This window comes from Scyliorhinus torazame, chromosome 6 (genome assembly GCF_047496885.1).
Source record: "Scyliorhinus torazame isolate Kashiwa2021f chromosome 6, sScyTor2.1, whole genome shotgun sequence".
Lineage (NCBI taxonomy): Eukaryota > Metazoa > Chordata > Chondrichthyes > Carcharhiniformes > Scyliorhinidae > Scyliorhinus > Scyliorhinus torazame.
The window spans coordinates 290,896,366-290,921,137 of record NC_092712.1 but is presented as its reverse complement, the minus strand read 5'-3'; the positions used below and the strand labels follow the sequence as shown (position 1 = coordinate 290,921,137).

General features: G+C 48.2%; 1 protein-coding gene across 1 annotated transcript in view; it reads right to left on the bottom strand.

Annotated features, from left to right (window-relative positions):
* Positions 1-24,772, bottom strand: part of LOC140425495 (E3 ubiquitin-protein ligase znrf2-like) — a 268,417-nt gene that overhangs the window by 102,276 nt on the left and 141,369 nt on the right. The window contains exon 2 of the mRNA XM_072509822.1: positions 16,048-16,143. Within this exon, the coding sequence (XP_072365923.1) occupies positions 16,048-16,143 (96 nt within the window). The remainder of the gene's footprint in view (positions 1-16,047; positions 16,144-24,772) is intronic.

Here is a 24,772-nt window from a genome sequence, read left to right as displayed (position 1 = left end):
TCTTAAAATCTATCTTTTTATACCAAGCCTTGGTCACTTGACCCTATTACCTATTTTTGGGACTAGTGGCATAGAAACATAGAAAAAGGAGAAGAAGGAGGCCATTCGGCCTGTCGAGCCTGCTCCACCATTCATTATTATCATGGCTGATCACCCAACTCAATAGCTGACCGGTCTTCCCCTTTGATTCCCTTCTCTCCAAGTGCTATATCTAACTCATTCTTGAAAGCATACAATGCCTTGGCCTCAACTGCCTTCTGTGGTAGCACATTCCACAGGTCAACCACTCTCTGGATGAAGAATATCCTCAGACTACGACCCCTGGTTGTGGACAATCCCACCATTGGGAACATCCTTCCTGTCTAGTCCTGTCAGAATCTTACAGGTTTCTATGAGATTCACCCCCAATCATTCTTCTGGACAATCCTCAGGTGACACGGTGGCACAGTGGTTAACCTTACAGCGCAGGGACTCGGATTCGATTCCAACCTCGGATGACTGTGTGGAGTCTGCACATTCTCCCCATGTCTGCATGGATTTCCTCTGGGTGCTCCGGTTCCCTCCCAGAGTCCAAAAATGTGCAGGTTAGGTGGATTGGTCATTCTAAATTTCCCCTTAGTTACCAAAGGTTAGGTGGCATTGCGGGGATGGGGTGGGGGATTGGGTCGAGGTGGGGTGTTCATTTGGAGGTTTGGTGCAGACTTGATGGGCCGAATGGTCTCCTGCACTGTAGGGATTTTTTTTTTTCGTAAAATATTTTACTAAGGCATTTGTGATTTTATAACAGTAACAGTTGTAGCCATGTAAAATGGCTGCGTTCCGATTAAACAGGCCAAAACCCAGTTTAAAATGGCTAACCCGCAAGACTGCTAGGAAAAGCAGCCAAGAAGACACAAGCAGGCAGCTGCAGGCAGGTTTGCATATTCAGCTCTGGGAACGTAGCCCAGATTGATACTCAGGGCTATCAACAGCCCATCAACCCAGGTATCCGCAGTTGCATTCAGGACTGTTTACACCTAATCTACTCAGACATCCACAGTTAAATCGGCTATCCCCGGGAACAATTGCAACATATTAGCAATTGAATACCGGGCCAGACCTGTCGGCGCCTGCAGTGGCCGAAACAAAGACAGGTGAGCGACCACCCCCCGATCGAGGAATCGCCTCACCATTGGACACATCGACCCCAGAGACTGGGGACAGAATCCAATCACTTGGGACTCAGGGTCAAGGGCTGCCCCGGGAGGTGGGAAGCCCCTGGGCCCTATAAAAGTAAAGGTCCAAGTTCAAATCTCTCTCTCTCTCTCATCTTCGCCTGCTCGAGACCTTCGCAAGACCAGCCACCGGCAGCAGTAAGTTTGAATCCAACGATCGCTATCCGGTAGAGACACCTAGCCACCGACCTGTAGCAGCCTTTTGAATCCCGCGGGCCAGATTTGATTGGACAAGCCATTCGTTTCCCTGACCTGGTGGGCTCTTCCTAAGTTAAGTATTGGCCAGTAGTGATAGGTTTATTATATAGAAAGTAGTATTAGGGTATTAATATTGCTTGCTGTATATAATAAATGACCGTTGTTTTAATCCTTACTAAGCGGTGTGCTGTGTTATTAATCATAACCTGAACTTGAACCACGTGGCGGTATCATAAAGATACCTGGCGACTCGTGAGCAAAGGTGACCTAAACAGAGCAAATAGACTAAGGTTAAAAAGAGCAACACAGTAAACCATATACAAACAACTATAAACATGTCCCACCTTCCTAGAACAGTAATCTAGACAAACACCCCCCTCTGCTGACAGTTAATTTTCTCTAAAGAAGTCGACAAACGGCTGCCACCTCCGGACGAACCCCAGCATTGACCCTCTCAGGGCGAACTTGATTTTCTCAAAACTGAGAAAGCCAGCCATGTCATTGACCCAGGTCTCTGATTTTGGGGGCTTCGAGTTCCTCCATGCTAACAGTATCCGTCTCTGGGCTACCGGGGAGGCAAAGGTCAAGACGTCGGCCTCTCTCGCCCCCTGGACGCCCAGGTCCTCCGACACTCCGAAAATCGCCACCTCTGGACTCGGTGCCACCATTGTTTTTAACACTGTGGACCTGACATCTGCAAACCTCTGCCAGAATCCCCTAACCTTCGAACAGGCCCAAAACACGTGGACATGGTTCGCTGGCCCTCCCGCGCACCTTGCACACCTGTCTTCTAACCCAAAAAACTTGCTCATCCGGGCCACCGTCATGTGTGCCTAGTGAACGACCTTAAATTGTATCAGGCTGAGCCTGGCGCATGATGTGGACATGTTGACCCTGCTTAACGCATCCGCCCAGAGACCATCCTCCATCTCTCCCCCTAACTCATCCTCCCATTTGTGCTTTAGCTCCTCTGTCTGCTTTTCCTCTGACTCCATGAGTTCTTTATAGATATCTGAGACCTTCCCCTCTCCCACCCATACTCTAAAAATCATCTTATCTTGTATCCCCCATGGCGGTAGGAGTGGGAAGGTTGGAACCTGCCTTTGCAAGAAGTCCTGAATCTGCAGATACCTAAACCCATTCCCTCCTGTCAACTCAAATTTCTCCTCTAACTCCCTCAAACCAGGGAAGCTCCCATCTATAAACAAATCTCCCATCCTCCCGATCCCTACTCTCTGCCATCCCCGAAACCCTCAGTCTCCCCGGGGCAAACCAATGGTTGCTACAGATTGGAGCCCAAACCGATGTTGCCTCAGCTCTCACATGTTTCCTCCACTGCCTCCAGACTCTCAGGGCCGCCACTACCACCTGGCTTGTGGAGTACCGGGCTGGCAAGAACGGCAGATGTGCCGTGATCAATGCCCCTAAATTTGTGTCCTTACCCCCGGCCAGGCTACAGCATCACCTTCTTCACTCGCGGGGTTTTACCCGTCCAAACTAAACCGGAGATCACCTTATTTACCTGCTTGAAAGAGGCCTTTGGGATAAAGATGGGGAGGCACTGAAAAACAAACTGGAATCTCGGGAGCACTGTAGGGATTCCAACATACATAATTGGTTGAGAGATCTTGCTCTGCCCAAACTAGCTTCCACATTTCCTAAGTAACTACAGTGACTATACTTCACAAAGTATCTCATTGGGATGTGAAAGGCACTATATAAATGCAATTTCTTGCATTCAATGCTATTCTAAAGGATTATAATATTGGAGAGAATCAGAAATTATGTTCACATTCTAAAGAAAGAAAAGAGCTTACATTTCATTACAAATGGTCATACAATAGTCTTTCCTCTTATACCTCATTATTCACAAACAAAAGCATTGGTCTTCAGTTGCTAGACTGACCAATCCCTTCCTGCAAAGACCTTCGCAGTTCAAAGGGATGAACTAGTTCTCTGGTGCCATCCCTTATTGATGGTAACCTGAACAATAACAGCATCTGATTGGCAACGGCAGCAACGGCACACAACTGGTAACCAGGTTACAAGAGCGCAGAGCTCGTCTTAAAAACAGACGCACACACCGAAGAGCCATAAAAAGGTGTTCCCAAAAATACCACAGGTATTCTTGCCAGAAAGGAAGCTGTATCAGCTGGACGACAAACCTGCTTAGTGTGATTTCCTGCATTGGGAAATAGAAAGAACAACACCATCAGGAGTTTGAGGACACAATGTTTTCCAAGGACAGGGGTCTTATGCCACTCTGCTGAGCTAGTTAGCGGTTTAAACTGGGCTATAACTTCGAGATGATTGCCATTTACACATGTGTTTTGTAATGATGTTGAATTAACCAAGTTCAGAGATGAGAAAGCATTAGGAGTGAGACTTAACATTCAACGGGCGCAATTCTGCAGGACCGCGACTAAGTCTGCGACTCAGAACCCCCCTTCAGCCACTCCACTCAGTACCACCTCCCTTAAGCCCCGCTGTACATCCCTCAGTTCTCCCCTTCATCCCCCACCCCTCAGTAATGCTTCCTTCAGTTCCCCCCTCAGTAAGCCCCCTCCATCCTCCCTTCCCAGTCCCCCCTTAGATCCCACCCCTTGGCAGTGCCAACCTCGCACCTTGCAATCCGAGGAGTGACAAGGTGGTAAGTACACGCCCAACAATTGGCGGCAGTGTGCGGGGTGTGAGATACATCATTGGGAGGTGGGGGTCAGGGTTGCACTTGGGCTGGAGGGGCTCACTCAGGGGTCCTTCCTGGGATGGGGATCATTTGACTACTCTTCTCATCTGCAGCTTTTAAACCTTTTAAACAGTCAGCCAGTATGTAAAAAATAAGTCTTCTCATAATAAAGTGAAAGTGTTTTCATCTGTACCCCTAAACTCTTTAAAAAGTCTGTCGGTATGCCAAGTTTAAAGGTCTGTGAGATGAAGGTGAAAGTAGTCCCTTGAAAGTGTGGAAACCTTTGAAGTGGTTCTGGCACATTCAGTTTCATTGCCCTTTAAAATATAGAAGTCTGTGTGTTTTCCCAGAAGGCTGAAAGCTTTAATCTGCTTTGTTTACATTCAATTTCATGCCCCATTGCTTGTTAAAAGCTTTCGTTTGACAGGTCAAGGCAGTTTCAAAGGGAGATTCAGTTTGTTTATTTTTTAAGCTCTGCAGGCTTCCAGTAACTCAGAGTAGGAGGCGTTTTCCTAACTGCAGTTTTTTTTAAATGAATCTGCCTCTTTGTTCTCGAGTGCTTCCTGGAAAGTGCAGCTGTGGGGGCTGCCCCTGCACATTAGCTCAGTTGGCTGAACAGCTGGGTTCTGAATGCAGAGCAAGGCCAACAGTGTGGGTTCAATCATTGTACCAGCTCAGGTTATACATGAAGGCCTCGCCTTCTCACTCTTGCGCCTTGACTGAGGTGTGGTGATCCTCAGGTTAGATCACCATCAGTCAGCTCTCCCTCTCAAAGGGGAAAGCAGCCTATGGTCATCTGGGACTATGACGACTTTACGTTACATTACACATTTTTCCTCCCGCTGTCTCTCGTGCAAACAACCACCACAAAGCAGTTCTTCTCTTTCGCACTTTCTTGTTACAGCCTAAAAGCAGCCTTTTGCATTTGCAGCCTTTTCCCATTTTATTTTGTTGGGCTGAGGTTTTTCATTTCATTCCTCTGCTTTTTGTTTTTGTTATTGATTCCCCTCCTACTCGCAATAAGGTTGTTGTGGGGTAATGAGAGTAGTGCAGAGTAGTTTCCTTCTCCCACAGGGTTTCTCACACCCGCTCTGTGCCCTGCTGGTGAACCTTGTGCCCATCTCTTGGAGCCAGCCTCAGCCTTGACAGATCTTCCATCTCTGAGCCTAACTCATCGGATATACTGCTCGGTGCCGTGTTAAAGCTGAATGCCAGGGCGGCGGACCTGCTGCCTCACAAACAGTCTGTCGAGTTGGTCATGGGTATGGAGGCAGAGCCATCTGCCTTTCTCCTGTCAAGGCCCACAGCCCTTCCTAGAGAGAGACTGCCGCCACACAGTGAAGGAACAGAGGTCAGCACCCTCCTGGTCTTCCCCCAAATACCCAGGGTACTGCTTGTCCACCATTCAGATCCCACTGGCCAGCACCATTGGCAAGGAATATCCCAGGCAGTCAAAGGTAAGGCATCCTTTGAAAACAGGTTACTTTCAAAGAAGGGGAAATTGGACAAATACTTGAATGGGAGCAAATGTTGCAGGACAGAGCAAGTGAGAAACATAGAATCTAGGAGGAGGAGGCCATTCAATATGATCATGGCTGATCCTCAATCTCAAAGCCATATTCCCTCAATCTCCCCATTCCCCTTGATGCCATTAGAATCTAAAAAACTATCCATCTCTTTCTTGAATACATTCAGTGACTTGGCCTCCACAGCCTTCTGTGGTAGAGACTCCACAGGTTCACTACACTACGAGTGAAGAAATCTTTCCTTATCTCAGTCCTAAATGATCTACCCCGTATCCTGAGTCTGTGTCCCCTGGTTCTAGATTCCACAACTAACGAAAACATCCTCCCCGTGTCCAGCCCTGTTAGAATTTTATATGTTTCAATCAGATCTCCTCTCATCCTTCTAAACTCTAGTGAATATAGGCCCAGTCGAACCAATCTCGTCTCATAGGATAGTCCCGCCAACCCCGGCATCAGCCTAATGAACCCCTGCTGCACCCTTCTACGGGCAAGGTAGGAAGACCAAAATTGCACACAATATTCCAGGTGTGGACTCACCATGGCCGTGTAAAACTGCAGTAACACATCTCTACTTCTGAGCTCAAATCCTCTTTCAATGAAGGCCAACATACCATTTGCCTTCTTAACTGTCTGCTGCGCCTGCCTCTCCATTTTCATTGACTGGTGTGCAAGAACACCCTTTGTATATCTACACTTCCCAATATATCACCATATAAATAAAACTCCTCCTTTCTGTTTTTCACACCAAAGTGTCTAATTCACATTAAGCCATATTGTACTGCATCTGCCATGTGTTTGCCCATCACTCACCTTGTTCTAAATCAGCTTGTAGCCTCGATGCACCCGCCTCACATCTCACAATTCTGCCCATTTTTGTGTCATCAGCAAACTTGCCCACCAAAGGACTACAGAACCCAAAGTGCATCGCAAAGGCGCTCGACAGAACCCAACATTGGAGGAATGCAACAAAACGTAACAGGCGTGACCATTCATGAGAGAGAGAGATAAAAATCAATTCTAATTGTAAGGAAATGTTGTAGGTAATCCAAATAATTTGAGTACAAATTAAGAGATACAGAGGAATTATTTTGTAAACCATGCCCCAAGTTTTCAGGTTATTTTTTCCAGAAGTAATGAAGTTGTTCAGTTGAGTTGCTTGTTGATGCGACTGGATTTGGAGTTGATGCTGCATTTGTACACCCACTTGTCCCTGATCTTACACTTGTGTCCAAGCGTATTGTGTAATAGTTTGAAATAGAAACATTTATATTGTGCCTTTCACAATTTCGTAAAAGTGCTTTTGAGTAACTGAGGTACTTTTGTAACCGATGCTGTTATGTCGGGAATTCTGAGATCCAATTTGTTGCACTTCATAAGATTCACAAACAGACAGGACCATGTGCTGGGGGTGAAATTTGTTTTTTGGATGTTACGAGGCCCCTTAAAGCTCCAAAGTGTAGTTCACAGAACATGCACAGTTTTCTGATGCAAAGTGTGTCAGATACCAGATTGATAAAGGGGCTAATGACACAAATACTAATGTTTCCACAAAATATGCAGAGTAAGCAGATCATAGCGTCAATCAATAACATTGATCTGACGCCTAAAATCGAAACTGTGTTCAAAACAAAACTTTTCCACTTTCGATTAGTCTCTTTCTGTTCTGTGAAGTTTCAGTCCAATCAGTTTATTGGATACACTTTTTAAAAAAAAGACACTTATAGCACATTCACTTCTTGTCATAAAAGCTGAACCACGTCAGCATGACGATGGTAATGGATGAATGAAAATTGCCAACGTTTGAAATATATGGGGGCTATGGTTGAGCATGATGAGCTTACATTAAAGAGAATTGATTGGTGAATTCTGGAAGGGGGAAAATAACATGCATTAAGGAGGAGGATTAAAGTGGGGAGGAGTGGGGAGTAAGGGGCCCCGGAAACAGGAGAAGCACCAGGGGCCATGATTTCTCTCCCGGGCCTTACCCTATCTCACCCATCAAAGAAAAAGTACGGCACCTTTTAGGGCAATTCAGGGCTTCAAGGGTTAACTGACGACGGCAGGTTGCATAAAGCTCTATTGCATTCCTTTAGCTTTAGAAGGTCCAGTGCTTAAAATATTAAAGCGGTTCCATAGGTTTGATTCAGGGAAACAATTTTCTCTGGTGGAGAATCCAGGACAATATGTCATAATTAGAACTGAAATAAGGAAACTATTGCTTCAGACAAAGAGTATTCAAAATCGGGAACTCTTTCCCACAAACAGGGTGGACCCCATTGTGATGTTCAAGACTGAGATTGATTCCCCTTACCTAAAAGGAAATCTAAGAAAATGGTGGAAAATCAGAGAAACGGGATCCATGTACCATTCAGCCTATACGGAATAGAACAGTGAAGCTCAGGATCCGCAGGTATTGACATGAACATACAGTTGGAAACAAATTGCCACCGGTATATTATGAAAGTTATTTTAAAAAGCTTGCGGGGCATGCACGCACACACACGCACAAATGCACACACATGCACACATGACACACTCGTGCACAAACATGCACACACAAACACACAAACAAACCGTGGATCAGGATGAGGAGTAAAGCACATTGTATTCCCAGGTGAGACACTGGCCGGGACCCTCCGGGTCCACAGGTGGCTCACAGAATCCCGCGTCGGGCCGAAATCGGGAATCACGCCTGGCAGCAGACCTGGCGAAGGTCTCCATGCCCAGTCTGCCGTCCATCGTGGGTTTTCCGATATTCCAGCTTGGCTTCCCGCCCCAACTCATTAGAGCTAGTTTGCAAGTCGGGCAGGGTGCACCATTTACTAGCCAGCTGGGGTGCTCCAGCACAACCCCCACCACCGATTTGGTGCAAGTATTGAGGAATGTAGACGTGGCGGTCCAAGGGGTGACAAGGTGGTAAGTACCCTCGCAACAATTTCGCAAGGGTGCCGAGGGGAATCCTTCATGGGAGGTGGGGTTTAGGAGGCTTGCACTGAGTTGGTGGGGCTCAGATTTGAGGTCTTCCCTGAAATGGAGATGGTTTGACTGCTTCCCCATCTTTAAATCCATTAAAAGTCAGTCAGTCACTCCCACTCTCCCTGGCGGGAAGAGTGCAGACGATCAAGATGAACGTACTGCCAAGGATCCTCTTCCTGTTTAGATCCATCCCGGTCTTCATCCCCAAGGCCTTTTTCCAAAACATAGACAGGCTAATCATGGCATTTGTGTGTGTGTATGTGTGTGTGTGTGGGGGGGGGGGGGGGGGGGGGGGGCAAGAACCTGAGAATTCCCAAGCCGACAGTGCAAAGAGAGAAAGTCAGAGGGGGCCTGGCTCTACCGAACCTACAATACGACCAAAGGCAACACTGGCAGAAAAAGTGAGGGGATGGGTACAAGAACCCGACACTGATTGGGTACAAATGGAGGAGGCATCCTGTAAAGGAACAACCCTCCGGGACCTGGCCACAGCAGCACTCCCATCCACCTCAACAAGATACACAACAAGCCCAGTGGTAGCGGCCACGCTGAGAACGTGGACCCAGTTGAGACAGCACTTCGGGATAACCAAAATGTCCCTTATGGCCCCCATCTGCAGGAATCACAGATTCCCCCCAGCTATGCTAGATACCATCTTCAAAAGATCGAGGCGGGACGGGGGCACACTGACGGTCGGGGACTTCTACGTAGGGCGCAGACTGGCGACACTGGACAAACTGACGAGGAAGTGGAAACTAGCAAGAGGACAGGAATTGAGACACCTCCAAATAAAGCACTTCCTCCGCAAAGAGACAGTAGGGTACCCCGGGGCCCCAGAAAGCACACTACTAGAGGACCTGATAGGCACAAGCAGCTAGAAGAGGAGGCTGTGTGGGGAAATATACGGACAGCTACTGGGCAGAGCCCAGACACCACTGGACGGGACCAGACAAAAATGGGAGGACGAACTGGGGACAGAGGTAGGATGGGGACTCTGGAGTGAAGCACTGAGCAGGGTGAGCTCCACCTCCTCCTGCGCAAGGCTAAGCCTAGTGCTCAAAGTGCACCTGACCAGAACCCGAATGAGCAGGCTCTTCCCGGAGGTGGAGGACAAATGTGAGCGGTGCCAGAGGGGCCCGGCCAACCAAACCCACATGGATTGGGCTTGCTCCAAGCTTGCTGGGTTCTGGACAGCCTTCTCCGAGGCAATGTCCAAGGTTGTGGGGGTGAGGGTGAAGCCATGCCCAATAGTGGCAATCTTCTGGGTATCGGAGCAGCCAGAGCTACACATGGGGAAAGGGGCCAACGCCCTTGCTTTCGCTTCCCTAATCGCACGCCGGAGAATCCTGCTCGGCTGGCGATCGGCAGCACCACCCAAAGCCGCAGGCTGGCTCGCTGACCTCTCGGAATTTCTCCATCTGGAAAAGATTGAGTACGCCTTTCGAGGGTCGGAAGAAGGCTTCCTGGATACTGGGGGGCAGTTCGTCGGGGATATCATAGACCGATCCACAGGGCAGCAAAATGTACGTAGAGTTAGTCAAATGAAGGACAAAACAAACCTCGCTGTAAAATAAAGCAAATTAGCGTGGGCAAGAAAAATGTAATGTATATGAGTAACAACTGTTTATAAATATGAGAAAAGCCAATAAAAGATTTTGCAAAAAAATCAGTCAGTCAGTCTGTAAAAATTAAAGTTTTCTCGGAATAAAGTGAAGATGTCACACTTGTACCCCTAAACACTTTAAAACGTCTGTCAGTATGCCAAGTTTAAAGATCTAGGTTATCTGTTTAAATTGTTGGAGCCTTTGAAATAGTTTTAACACATTCAATTACATTGCCCTTTAAAGTATAGAAGGCTGTGTCTGTGGCTAGGAGACTGAAAGCTTTACATACAATTTCACACTCCATTGCCTGCTGATAGTTTCTCAACTGACAGATTGAGGCAGTTTCAAAGGGGAGAAATAGCTGGGCATGATTCTCCACTCCCACGCCGGTTGGGAGAATCGCCTGGGCCGCCAAAAGTTCCGGGGACGCCAGTCCGACGCCGTCCCGCGATTCTCCCAAGCGGCGGGAACGGGCCGGTCGAGTTTCGCGGGCCGCAGGCCGGAGAATCGCCGGAGATACCCAAAATGGCAATTCTCCGGCACCCCCGCGATTCTGGGGCCCGGATGGGCCGAGCGGCCAGGCCAAAACGGCGAGTTCCCCCCAGCGCCGTCCACACCTGGTCGCTGCAGTCGTGGGAGGTGCGTGAACGCTGGAGGGGGGCGGCCTGTGAGGGGGCGAGGGGGGATCCTGCACCGGGCTTCACCTTGAATGTGGGGTGGCCCGCGATCGGTGCCCACCGATCGTCGGGCCGTCCTCTCTGAAGGAGGACCTCCTTCCTTCCGCGGCCCCGCAAGATCCGTCCCCCATCTTCTTGCGGGGCGGATTTGGACAGGACGGCAACCACGCATGCGCTGGTTGGCGCCGGACAACCCGCGCATGCGCGGATGACGTCCATTATGCGGCGCCGGCTGCGTCATCTATTCGGTGCCGCTTTTACGCGGGCGACAAGGCCTGGCGCGGTAGATGACGCGGTCCCGATACTGGCCCATTGTCAGGGCCTGAATCGGTCGGGACCGGGGCCGTTCCGCGCCGTCGTGAACCTCGACGGCGTTCACGACGGCGCGGCCACTTCGGCGTGGGGGTGGAGAATCCCACCCCAGATTGTTTATTTTTATAGCTTTGCATTGATCCATTAACTCAGGGAAGCAGGTGTTTTCCTGAGCACAGTTCTTTTTAACGAGTCTGCCTCTTTGTTCTCAAGTGCTTCCTAGAAATTGCAGCTGTGGGGGCTGCCCCTGCACTTTCTAGGAAGCTCTTGAAAGGCAGACTTAGGGTGTGTGTGTGTGTGCCCTGCAAGTGATCCATGGGAGGGGGGTGCTGCAGCAGCTTTGACTGCAGAGGTGTGGGACCTGTCAGAGAGATGAGGTCACGCCCCATTCAGTTGCAGCACGGACCCCATGGGGTATGCCATGGAACGGCATGGGAAAAGCAATTCTGCAAAAACAATTTCCAAGGGCCATAGAGTGATGCATTTGGGTCACTCCTAGCACTAGCGCAAACACTAAGTCACGCGGGGGATCACGCCCATTATCTGTAAAACAAATGATAGATCACAGACCTGAAACATTGAGCATGATCCAATGGCCACGCTGCACCTGAATTGCAGCTCGCTCGAGCACAGACTGGCCAATAAAAGCCTGGAGACCCCGCTCCAGAGATCTACCTGACTCACAACGCCTCGTGGGATGTTGGAATGTAAATCCCGCCCATTGTGAGCGGGATCACTTTTTGGCAAATCTGTATATTAGAGCAAGATGACTAGCCTCACTCTAATGTGCACATTCCCGAGGTACCCGAGGCTTTGGGATACATCCCCTTTGCCTCAGAGACCTCGGCTGAGCTCCGTTCCGCACTGGTCCCCCTAGATGAATCCATCTGGTCTGGAGAGAGCAATTTGAACTGGACAACACAGGGAGAGTAACAGACCGCTAACTTGTCCATCCCTGGTGAGAGCAATGTGAAGTTGAGCACCAAAAGTAGCACACCAGAAGCAAATTGGCACATTGCTTAAAGTAAGCTTGTTTTTACAGCACCTAGGCGCTAGGATACTTAAAGGCCTTATTGATAATAGATACTACAAACACATTCACTACTAGATACAAATCTCTGGAGAACACTGCTTGTACTGAAACACTGCACTCCAATAAGAGAATTCATGAAGGGCTAAACAAGCACTAGCGTCTTTTAGAAATATAATTAGATTGGAAAGCAGCTGATGTTGCACCAACTGCTTTCTGAATCTAACAACTGCTTTCTTTGTTGATATCATTTAAATGGAATCAACAAATGGGGGGGGGGGGAGAAGCTTTTTTCAAAGCCTTTTTCAATAGACAACAAATAAAGTTCCTGTTCGAATGCATATTTAAATAATAATGATCACCCTTGGCATTACGGGGGTGCTGATTGGTCAAAGGCATTAACTTATGTTAGGATTAATGTCACCAGTCTTACGAAAGAAGATTTTCGTAAATGTCTCCTCAGTAAGAAAAACAGGCTACATTTTAACTCCTAGGTGCTGGGCAGTGGGTTGCGAGGGTGATTGAGAGGTTGATTCACTGGGAGTGACACTTTCGTAAGGGGCAACAAAAGGAGTCCACACCGAGTTGTAGAGGAAAACAAAACTTACTTTATTTAACACATAGGGGCTGGTTTAGCACAGTGGGCTAAAAAGCTGGTTTGTAATGCAGAACAAGGCTAGCAGCGCGGGTTCAATTTCCGTACCGGCCTCCCCGAACAGGTGCTGGAACATGACAACTAGGGGCTTTCCACAGTAACGTCATTGAAGTCTACGTGTGACAATAAGCGATTATTATTATGGGCGGGTTTAGCACAGTGGGCTAAACAGCTGGCTTGTAATGCAGAACAAGGCCAGCAGCGCGGGTTCAATTCCTGTACCAGCCTCCCCAAACAGGCGACGGAATGTGGCGACTAGGGACTTTTCACAGTAACTTCATTGAAGCCTACTTGTGACAATAAGCAATTATTATTATTCCGTTAACTATTGTGTATAACAACAGTAGTTCCCTACTGGGTCTTCTCTAGTGTGAGGAGGATCTCTATGCAAAGTTGTTTGGGCGCCATCCTTTCTTCAAGTTGGACACGATACACGCATACCTCCAGTTGGAGTTAGATGCAGCGTCCAGGAAATATGTGACTATTAATACCCACAGGGGATGGTATGAATACACCAGGTTCCCATTTGGAGTATCATCCGCCTGTGCAATCTTCCAGCGGGTTGAGGAGAGCATCCTCCAAGGGGTCCCAAGTGTGGCGGTCTACCTGGACGGCACATTGATTACAGGAGCCACCGAGAAGGAATACCTAGATAACTGAGAGGAAGTCCTCTGTCATTTCTCAAATGTAGATATCTGCCCGAAAAGGGGAAAGTGTGTCTTCCAGGCAAGAGAGGTCATATATCTGGCGTACTGGGTTGACAAGGATGGTTTACGCTCGGTGGAAGAGAAGGTTTGAGCTATTAAGCGGGCACCAATGCCAGAGAATACAATGGAGCTAAGGTCATTCCTAGGGCTCATTAATTATTATGGAAAGTTCATTCCAAATCTGGAAACCATACTGGCACCGTTACATGCACTTTTAAAGAAGCATCAAAAATAGGCATAGAAGGCACCAGAAGAGGAGGCATTTGCCAAAGTAAAACACCAACATTTTAAGCGACTAACACATTACGACCCTTCTGAACCATTCATAATGTTAAGCGTACCCTGATATATTTTTTCCATGAAGTGAATGCAGCCAAACCTAATTGAATGGAACCATAATGCAATGCTTTATTTGATTATCATGGCTGTTAACTTTCTTCCAGGTCCCAAGTGCCTATAATTCCCTTGGAAAAGTGCCATGCCAGGATCGCAGTCGTTCCTGCACTAGAGGAATGGCTTCCCAACTGTTAGTCACTCAATGGAGCCATATGCTGGGATCTCACCACCCAATTTCATCCTGTAAGAGGAGGAACCATCTTAACTTGTTGTACAACTCGGGCATATCTGTACTAGCCCGGGCAAACACCTGTTTTGACAGCACCCGGGAAGATGTTAGTGCGCTGCGCCTCCCTGAGCAGAGGTCAACATCCGAGACAATGGCTAAATGCTGAGGGAAGAAACGTCTCGAAAGAAAGCAGAATGAAAAACCTCCCCCGCCTGACAGTCCTTTATTAATTAACAAAATTAGGACTGATAATGTAGCAAGTCAGTTAATGGGAATTCGACAAGGGAGAAACGCTTTGATAATTATGGTAACAGCAACCGAACGGCTTAAATAAATTGCAGCTTCTCTCTGGGTAGGATTAATTCTTTCATCAGTGCAAACCTATATTTAGATTTGAATGAAATATACTCTGCAATGGCATTGCCCTATATTTCAGCGGTTTGAACTGCTCTCTATTATCTTCTGACCTACAGCTGGCTGACAGATGGCATGCATGCACATGGAAATTAAAATTAAAATAAAATGATAGTCGTTCTCTGTCCATACCATCTTATTATTTCAGGGAGCCCAAAATACATAAATCACTACTAGCTGAATCATCACCTCAATCTCATTGATACGAAGCATTTTCTGAATAATTAGTTCAGAACCGGCAAAGTTGTAATTTCATCCTGATTGCCTTACTGGATCTTTCACACAGTATATGGTGTTATCTGAACACTCTTTTAAGATTGTTGCCCTTGCTTAGCCTTGATGTACATCCGGACTAAGTGTGTCAAAATAAGAGCAAGTTTCAATAAACTGTACATCCGTCCAGAAAATATCCGGTTTAGGGGAGAAAATCAACAATAGGCGCACTTCAACAGCCTCGTGACGCCCGGCTTAGTGTCAGGACGAGGCTGTCGATTCTTACGAGAGACCTCTCGTGATGATCTAAATCTTGCTCTCGCTGGAGGAGATCCAGATATGCTTAGTTAAATGCGCTATTAGGCTTATTTAAATATGTGCCCGTCGGATTCTCCCGGTGCCCGGGATTCATCATCTCTGTCTGGGACCGTGCCACGGCACCGTTTGGTACTAGTCCACAAAAATGTGGACCAGTCATAATAGCACCTGTGCGGGGAGGTCCTCCCACGGGGGGGGGGGGGGGGGGGTCCTCCCACGCCTTTGGAGAGCCATTGGAGATACCCAGGTGGTCGGGCATTGGGCCAGGAGGCACCCTGGCCCTCCCACTGGCACCCAGGCACATTGGCAATGCCAGCTTGGCACTGTCAAGGTGTCCAGATGGCCCTGCCAGGCTGGCAGGGGTACTGTCAGTGTGCCAGACTGGCAATACCAAGCTGCCCAGCTGCCAGGTTTTCCATGCCAGAGGTCAGGCCCGGGGGTGTCTTGCCAGAGGAGGTGGGGTGAGGCGGGGTGGGGGGGGGGGGGTCTCGAGGACACCAGAAGAGCTATGTTGGCGGAAGTGGGGCGTGACGGGAGTCCACGGTGGGGTTGCTGGGGGCTGTCGAAAGATCGAGGCTGCCTTTAAAAATGGCGCCCCGATCCGCGAGTAGTCTCCCTTAAAGTGCAGCCACGGCGGGAAGTCAAAAAACAGCTAAGTGCCATTTAATAGCGGGATTTTTCTTGGCACTGCAGGCACCAAGAAACACCCCGCTAAACGCGCCCAAAACCGGACATAGGTTTTTTTTGGGTTGAATTGTGCCCGAGAAGTCTGCTGCTGACAAAGCCATACACAGTGTAAAGATTAAACTGCACCAGTGTCAAAATGAGCTATTCACTATAGCACGCACAGGTGATGGTGATCGCAAAATGTGGTACTTTGGTGACCCATTTAAGAGTACAATGGCCTTTACAAATTGAGGTTCAGCATATTCAGTAAAAAGAGGCTTCTTACCATTATAGGTCACTCTTGGTTTAGTCAGACACATCACAAGGTGTAAATCCATTTCATCCGTAGAAACAAATTTTGAGCACACAGGACACTTGAAACCTGGTTGAGAGAAAGAGCGGGACAAAATTAAACTTTATACAAATTTCGATCAACAGGGAAAGCTTTAATTTGATGCACAAACACTTCATATTGATCAACAGGCGATTGTGACGCACCGAAGTATAGGCAAACCTGAGGGACAACTGCACGACAGGCATTTGTCCAACTGAAGCTAACTAACCCTTTGCTCAAGGCAGAGCAAATAATTGCTCCATTTAAAAAAAAATCAACTTTAACAGTTTCAGAGAACAGAGATTAATAGTTCTGTGGCACAGAGGCAATAATCCACCGCTGCACTAATAGAGCAGTTAACATTTAGAAATTAGCAATGAGACTGCTTGCCAATTTTATTTTCTAATCACAGTCGGAGAATTTGAAACAAACACTGAGAACATCATCATGGTGATGGAGTGACACCACAAAGTTTCGCTAACTGCCTTTCCTGAAGGCCTCATTGAAAAATGCACCTCTTCTGGCATTAATGCCTGTGAGTGGGACACAAAGGTCATTGGAATGGTGCATTGTCTCGTCCCCACCCTGTTCAGAGGCTGTCAGTAATGTGCCGACAGGAACGTAGAGCTTTGCTGTTACAATCTGGACAGGCACGTTCATCAAATCACTGAGCAAATAACCTGGGCAATCGAACTCTTCTCAAAACAGAGGCCCAGAATGTGGTGGAGTTAATTAGACTTAATCTTGCACCTTTAACTATTTACCCACAAATCTTCCGGAAGTGTGCAATGATAACATCATAGCAAAGGCAACAAACAATGTATTGCCTTAACCTGTGAGAAGAATTGAGAAGTAAACAGAAAAAGGAATTCAACGTAAAATCAGGTACAAAAAGGGAAACAGTGAAAGGAAGGGAGTGATTGGATTAAGTGGGAGGGAAAAGAGGCATGGAAAGGTAATGTAAGAAAATCATGTAAAGAGATTTGACTTCAAATTTTAAAAAACATTTTTCACATTTCGCAACCTAAAGGAATGAGAGTTCATGGGCGGGATCCCCTCAGCTCCCGGGGCCAGGCTGGAGAATCCCCGCGAAGGGCTCCACGCCCCACCGACGCCGGCACGCGATTCTCCGCAGAGCGGAGAATCGGCGCCATTGGCGACCCGTGGTTGGCGTGGCGCCGGTCGAGGGCCGCTCTACGCAGCCGGTTCGCTGATTCTCGGCCCATACTGAAAATGCTGAGTCCCGCCTGCGCCGTCCACACCTGCTCTCAGCCAGTGGGAACCCTGCGTGGAAATGTGGCGGCCTGTGGGGGGGGGGTTCCGACTCTGGTGGGGTCTCCGATGCGGCCTGGCCCGCGATCGGGGCCCACCGATCGGCGGGCCAGCCGCTCTGTCCCCCGGCCTCTTTTCTTCCATGCCGGCCCCTGTAGCCCTGCGCCATGTTACGTTGGGCCCTGATGGGTTGGGTAAGCTGGGTCTGCGAGGACTGCGTTTACTGTAACAGAGAGAGAGACAGGCTTCCAACACTTGAAGAAATGCAACTCTATTTTATTAAACTCTTAACTATTAAACATGCTTGAACTGTGGGTTGACACGATGCTGAGTTGACTGGAGACCTGAGGCTAACCTGACCAGACTATCTGACTACCACATGGTGGATGTTCTAGTTGTTGCTCACAGGCTCTGACTGTCTCAGAGGCTGCATCCCAAGAGAACGGGAAAACTAGTGCCCCCTGGTTATATAGTGGCCGTGACCTGTCTGATGATTGGCTGCTGTGTTCTGTATGTTCATTGGTCATCCTTTGTGTCACTCACTGTCTGTCTGTGCACCATCATATACTTGTGTGTATATTATGACAGGGCCGGCGCATTGAAGGAGGCCACTGCGCATGCGCGTGTTGGCGCCGACGCCACTGCGCTGGCGCGGATCCTGCGGCACCCAGTTCACGCCGGGATCACCAGCTGGAGCGGCGTCAATCGCTCCAGTGCGGTGCTGGCCCCTTGTAGGGGCCAGAATTACTCCTGGCAGCGGCCCGTTTACGATGCCGTGGACACTCTGGGAGAATTCTGCCCCATAGTTCTAATTGTTCACTTTGTGGGCATGAGAGGTTGATTAACAGTCATTAATTGAAATATTATGGACGCAACTCACCAAATATGCAACAGAGTTTAGCCGGGTGTTTCCCATCGCTCTCGAACAGGTCTCTGTTGCAATCTGGCGCTCAGCGGGGGAACCCCCCACCCCTCCCGAGGCTGTACTTTGTCCCATTTCCTGCACTGAGGAGCTCTGCTAGCCAGAACCCCGCAATGCAGGAGGAGATCAGAACACCATTTTTAAATGACGTCCCAATCTCTCGACTCCTCCGACACAACCCCTGACCCCCAACTCACCCATAACAAGGTCCTCAGCCCCCATGTATCCCACCGCACATGGGCAGACCACACCCTGGTCCAATCCTTGGCACAGTCTGACCCCTTGGCACTGCCAGCCTGGCAGTGCCCCAATCAGCTTGGCAGTATCACCTGGGCACTTTTGCAGTGCCAGACTGGCAGCAGTTGCAGCGTGCCACCCTGCCTGGAGCCAATCACCCAGGGGCATCCGATCCTCTGGGAAGGCCTCCAAGTGCCGTTCCGCCTGGTCCCAGTTTGTGGGAACCAGTACTGAATGGCGCTCGTCTAAGGTATCAACGGAAAAGGGATAGATCCCAATGCCTCGGATTGATCAGGTTAGCTGCAGATTACAGTGGGACTAGCTACTCATTCTAATATGCAGATTTGCCAAATATTGATCCCGTCCATTATTGGGGACCGCAGCCTCTGCTGAAATCCTGTTACATCTCATGAGGCGTGATGAGCCGGGTAAATCCCGGCAGCAAGCTTTTCCCGGCATCTACCAGCCGTTCGTGTGGATGGGGCCGGTAGATTGCGCCCCAGATTTATTCAGCGAAATGTGGGCCAGAGGTCCTACCCTCATCAGTAAACACTTTTCCAAGATTCAGAAAGAAATTCACATTCAGTTGAATAGTTTACTGCAATAAGTTACAAAACGTGTGTTTATACAGCATGTTTAATGTAGTAAAACCTTCCAAAGTGCTCTACAGGAATGTAATCAGACATCATAATATGTATTGAGCCAATAATGGAAGAATTAGGACAGGTAACCAATTTTTTCCCCCTTTATTCTTTCATAGGAAGCGAGTGTCACTGGCAAGGCCAGTATTGGATGCCCATCCCTAATTGCCCTTGAACTGAATGGCTGCTAGGCCACAATGTCAACCATGTTGCGCTGCGTCTAGAGTCACATGTAGGCCAGACCAGATATGGATGGCAAATTTCCTTCCCTAAAAGATATCAGTCTCCATGAGTTCTCTATGAGGCTAGCTTTCCATTCCAGATTTAATTGAATTGAATTTCCACCAGCTACCATGGTGGGAGTTGAGCCCGTCTCCCCAAAGCAGTTTCCTGGGGCTCCAGATTACTAGCCCAGTGACATTACTGCCGCACCACCATCTCCCCAAATACTTGGTCAATTCAGTAGAGGTCAAGGAGAGAGAGGCAGAGAGGCAAAGGGGTGTGGGAGGTAATTCCAGTGCTTCGACGGGAGAGGGGAGGGGGGGGGGGGAATTCCAGTGCTTCGACAGGAGGGAGGGGGGGGCGTTGGTGTTGGGGGTGAAGAAAGTCAGAGATGCGTAAGAGGCCATGAAACCATGAAGCTATGAAGTGAAACATCTCGGACACTTCTACCAATAGCTATCCCACAATTTGGTAGGTGGGTAAAATAGATTGCTCGCTGCCTTCATTTAAAAAAAAATTTGTTATTCAGAGTACCAATTTGTTTTTTCCAATTAAGGGGCAATTTAGCGTGGTCAATCCACCTACCCTGCACATCTTTGGGAAACTGGGACCTCGGCGCCGTGAGGCAGTAATGCTAACCACTGTGCCACCGTGCTCGCTGCCTTCATGACAACTCCATTTGGCAAAGCAGCCCTCATTTATCAATAAACTGCACTGAAACAGTTGGGATTTTCCGCACCTCCTTCCATGTGTTTCATGCCGGCAGAGACAGCCCGCTATTGGTGGCGGCCAGATCATCTGGTCCGCTGTTGTCAACCTGTTGAATACACCAGCTGCCCACTGTGAAACCCACGTCTGAGGTACACCATCGGCAGGACTGGAACATCCCGGGCGGGATTCTCTAATCCTGAGGCTAAGAGTTGACAACGTCGTAAACGCCGTCACGTTTCTCGACGCCGTCAACATGGCCTCAGGATCAGCAATTCTGGCCCTTACAGGGGGCCAGCATGGCACTGGAGCGGTTCACGCCGCTCCAGCTGCTGATCCCAGCATCAACTGGGCGCCGCGGGGTCCGCGCATGCGCAGTGCCACCGGCGCCATCGCGCGCATGCGCAGTGGGACCGGCGGCAACACGCACATGCGTAGTGGCTCCCTTCTCCGCTCCGGCCCCGACGCAACTGCGTAGTGCTAAAGGGGCCGACGCGGAAGAAAGGAGGCCCCCAGCCCGAGAGGCCGGTCCGCCGATCATGGGCCCCGATCACGGGCAGGCCACAATGGAGGCCCCGCCCCAGGGTCGAACCTCCCCCCCCCCCCCCCCCCACAGGCCGCCCCCGGGTGGTTCCACGCCGAGGTCCCGCCGGCAAAGAGCAGGTGAGAACAGCGCCAGCGGGACTCGGGTTTTCTGTGACGGCCGCTCGGCCCATCGGAGAATCGCCGGGGGGGGCCGTAAAGCGGCCCCGGCCAGCGCCAATGGTGCTGATTCTCCGCTCTGCGGAGAATCGCGTCCCGGCATCGGGGCGACGTGGCGGGATTAGCGCCGGTCGCGCCGATTCTCCGGCCCGGCCCCGGGCTGAGACAATCCCGCCCCCCATCCTTGTGAATGGCCAATGAGTCACGAGTACAGGGAAACATGACGCAAATGGCAATGTCTTTGAAGATTATTCCCTCAGCAAACAAAACTTACCTAATCAAAACTTTCCAAAAGGCAATGCTCCTTGGACTTTCCTTATTTTCAACCAATTTTGTAATGGCTAACTGAAGGAAATTTCCATGTCTCCTGATCTATCTGTTTATAATCCAAACCAGTTTAACACTAAGCTACTCTAAAATACAAAATACTGTTCATGCTGGAATCTGAAACAAAAACAAAAATTGCTGCAAAAACTCGGCAGGTCTGCAGCATTAGTGGTGAGAGATTTTTTCTTTTGTATTTTTAAAGTGCCCAATTCTTTTTTTTCCAATTAGGGGGTAACTCGGCGTGGCCAATCCACCTAACCTGCACATCTTTGCGTTGTGGGGTGAGACCCAAGCAGACATGGGGAGAATGTTTAAACTCCACACAGACAGTGACGCGGGACCGGGATTGAACCCAGGTCCTCGGTGCCATGAGGCAGCAGCGCTAACCACTGCGCCACCGCGCCGCCCCTGTGGTGAGAGAATTAATGTTTTGTGTCCGGATAACTCTTCTTCAAAGCTAAAAGAGAGGTGGAAATGTGATGTGATTTGGCTACACTAAGTGCCCATACAAAAGACGAGAATCAATTCTTAAAATTGAAAGACTTCAAAATTCCAATTTTACTTCAACGAATCCAGTATTTTTGACGTTAATGGAATAAATTAAAAATCTTCCAGCCTTGCCCATTATAAATACCTATGATGATGTTTATAATGGAAACTGCCTACGTAAACTTGTAATGCTGAATACAGAGAATGCAATGCCTCCCACTAGAGGGAGGGTACCAGGTTTACATAGACAATTGGCATTATAAATGCGGGCACAGGAATTTAGAATTGAAATAAAGGGGAACCCAAGACATCAAATGATGGTTGAATTATATTTTTAAATCTTAATAAAATGATTTCTCGCTGCCCTTTAACTCCACCACTACAATGGTCTTAATTCTGTGTGTGTGATGCCAATAGACATCAACTAATGAGTTGTGATTTATATTATGCATTTTTCCATACAAGTATGTTTTGCCAAGGCCACGACAGAAGAGAAACAGCAGAGCAGAACAAATGTATTCATATAACAAAGAGCACATTTTTAAAAGTACGATGAAAGCACAGCTCAGTTAATGATAAACTGAGCATTCTTGTAAATCAAAGTACTAAGCAATGGGTATGTTTAAAGAACAGCAAAATGTTTAAGAGAAGCACCTACTTTGCCTTTACAGTGGTGATGTTTTTTACTGTATTCAGCAACACATGTATTTGAATAACAACAGGTTTTCCACTCCTCTAATATATTTCACACATAGTACTAACCAAAATTGTCTTTGGAGTTGGGAAGGCAGATTTAACTCATCTCCACCACTCACACTTATAGTGACAAGAAAAGGAGGAAATCAGCCAAGCTTTGCATTTCCAATTACAACCCAGCGGGACAAGCTGGTTCTTGGCTCAGTGGTAGCACTCCGCCTTTGAGCCAGAAGATTGTAGGTTCAATTCTACTTGACAGATCCTGAGTATATAACCTAGGCTTACACCACAGTGAAGTACTGAGGGAATACTGCACTCTCGGGGGTTTGACATTTGGGAGAGTCACAAAACAAATGTCACTTCTGCCATCTCTGGCGAATGTAAGAGATCCCATTGTATCTTTTGCAGGGGCCCAGGGGAATTCTCTCTGGTGTCCTGACCAATATTTATCCTCTCGACCAATACCACAAAACACACCATGCTGCTCTTTTAACTTATTGCTGCTAATTCCCAAATTGGCTGTGAAATTCCCTACATAAAAACAGTGACTACACTTCAAAAAGTACTTCATCAGTTATAGCTGATGAATTTAATGTGCAAAAAACAGAGTCCTGTTTTGGGCACGTATAGTAGGGTGTTTCCCGGCGCTAATGGCCTCACTATCTAACGGTGCTGATGCTGGAGCTCAGCGAGGAGAGACCTGCCTAGCAGCTACACCAGACCAAGTAAGTTCCAAGTCAATGCACGCTACGAGATAGACGCTCCTAGTTGCTACCCTGTAAACAGCTCAACCCAGCTGCCTCAGAACCGAGGAACAGCCATTGTTCCTCTGACTGAGTGGGCACCCGAAGCTAAGTGTAGGCTTTAGTAATAGTGATAGTTTAGGTTGTAGAGTTTTATGCATGAGTAGATTTGACGGTGTGTAAATTAATGAGCATCGCTTTTGAACTTACTAACTGGTGTATTGAGTCTTTGATCAGTATTCTGTTTTGAAACTTATGGCGGTATCGAAAGATACCTGGCGACACTTGAGCAAACGTAATTAAACAGAGCCAAATTCAGAGACACCAGAAGGTTAGCAACACGTCTTGTCCACGTTTGTGTGGACCAGTGCTAAACGGCACCATGGCGAGGTCTCCCAGGAGAGGCTGTTTATTCACGGGCCTCGGGAGAATCCAGCGTAGACATATTTAAATGAGCCAATGTATATCTGGATCTCGCCCAGCGAGGGCAAGATCCATATTGCGACATCTCGCGAGATCTTGTTAGATCGGTCAAGACGTTCCAAGCATCGCAAATCTCACGAGAGATCTCTCGCGAGATTTAATGGCCTCGTCGTGTCATAGAGTCAGGTGCGATGAGGCCGTTAAATTTTACCCAATAAATCACTTTTGCAACATCCTGACGGTGAAAGGCGCTGCATAAACACAAGTTTATGCTTTCTTTATAATTCACCAATGACACTGCAATGTCAAATATGTGACTCACACAAATGGGACAGATGTGCTTGCAATCTTCTCATGACAACCAGACAAGCCTTTGACATAGTACAATTAAAATCAACTTATAACCATATTGCACTTTCAACATAGCCAAATATCCAGAGATGCTTCACGGCAGCATTACCAGACGCAAAGATAAATTAGAACAGGTAGCCCCAAAAGTTTGTTCAAAGAGGTAGGATTTGAGGATCGATTTAAGGAGAGAGAAATAGACAGAGGGGGAAATTTATGGAGACGTTTCCGAGACAGCTGAAGGCATGTCTGCCAATGATGGGCAACGGAAATCAGGAGTACACAGGAGGCCAATTAGAGCAGGGCAGTGGGCACAGCTCTGGTAAATATGATATATATTTTTATTAAAAACTTGTGTATTCCCGATGCCTGATTGTGCCAAGGCTTTTGTTTTGGGTTATATTGAAGACAACTATAGAGTGGGGCTAATGCCAACCAATGTCTAAGTGGATGTCCCATCACCTGGCACTTGCTAAAACATCTGGAGGCTCATCATTAGCCAAGTTCAGTCCATGAATGCCTTTGTTGATTAGGTCTTCCAAAAGTCTGCTGTTTATATCCTACATCACACAAGTCCAGTTCACCTATCACCCTGTGCTTGTTCACCTAAATTGACTCTGGGCCTGGCAACAAATCAATTTTGTTTTCTCACCAGTGTGTTCAAAACCACTGGTGACCTGACCTCTTGCTGCCTATTCTAAACCCTCTAGTCCTACAACTACCACACTCCCGGGCTGAAGGCAAAACAGTGGAGTGACTGCTTCAAGCATGCCCGCTTTCAAAACAAACCTGGGCTGTTTGGCTGTTTCTCTGCTACTCTGGTCTTGGCAAAGGACACCGAATATCTAACAAATGTACTTAAGAGCCTGAGGTGGGAAGTCAGCACTTAAACCAAACATGAGCAATAACACTCCCCACTCAAGGTTTGGCAGGATAAGGTTGAGTGA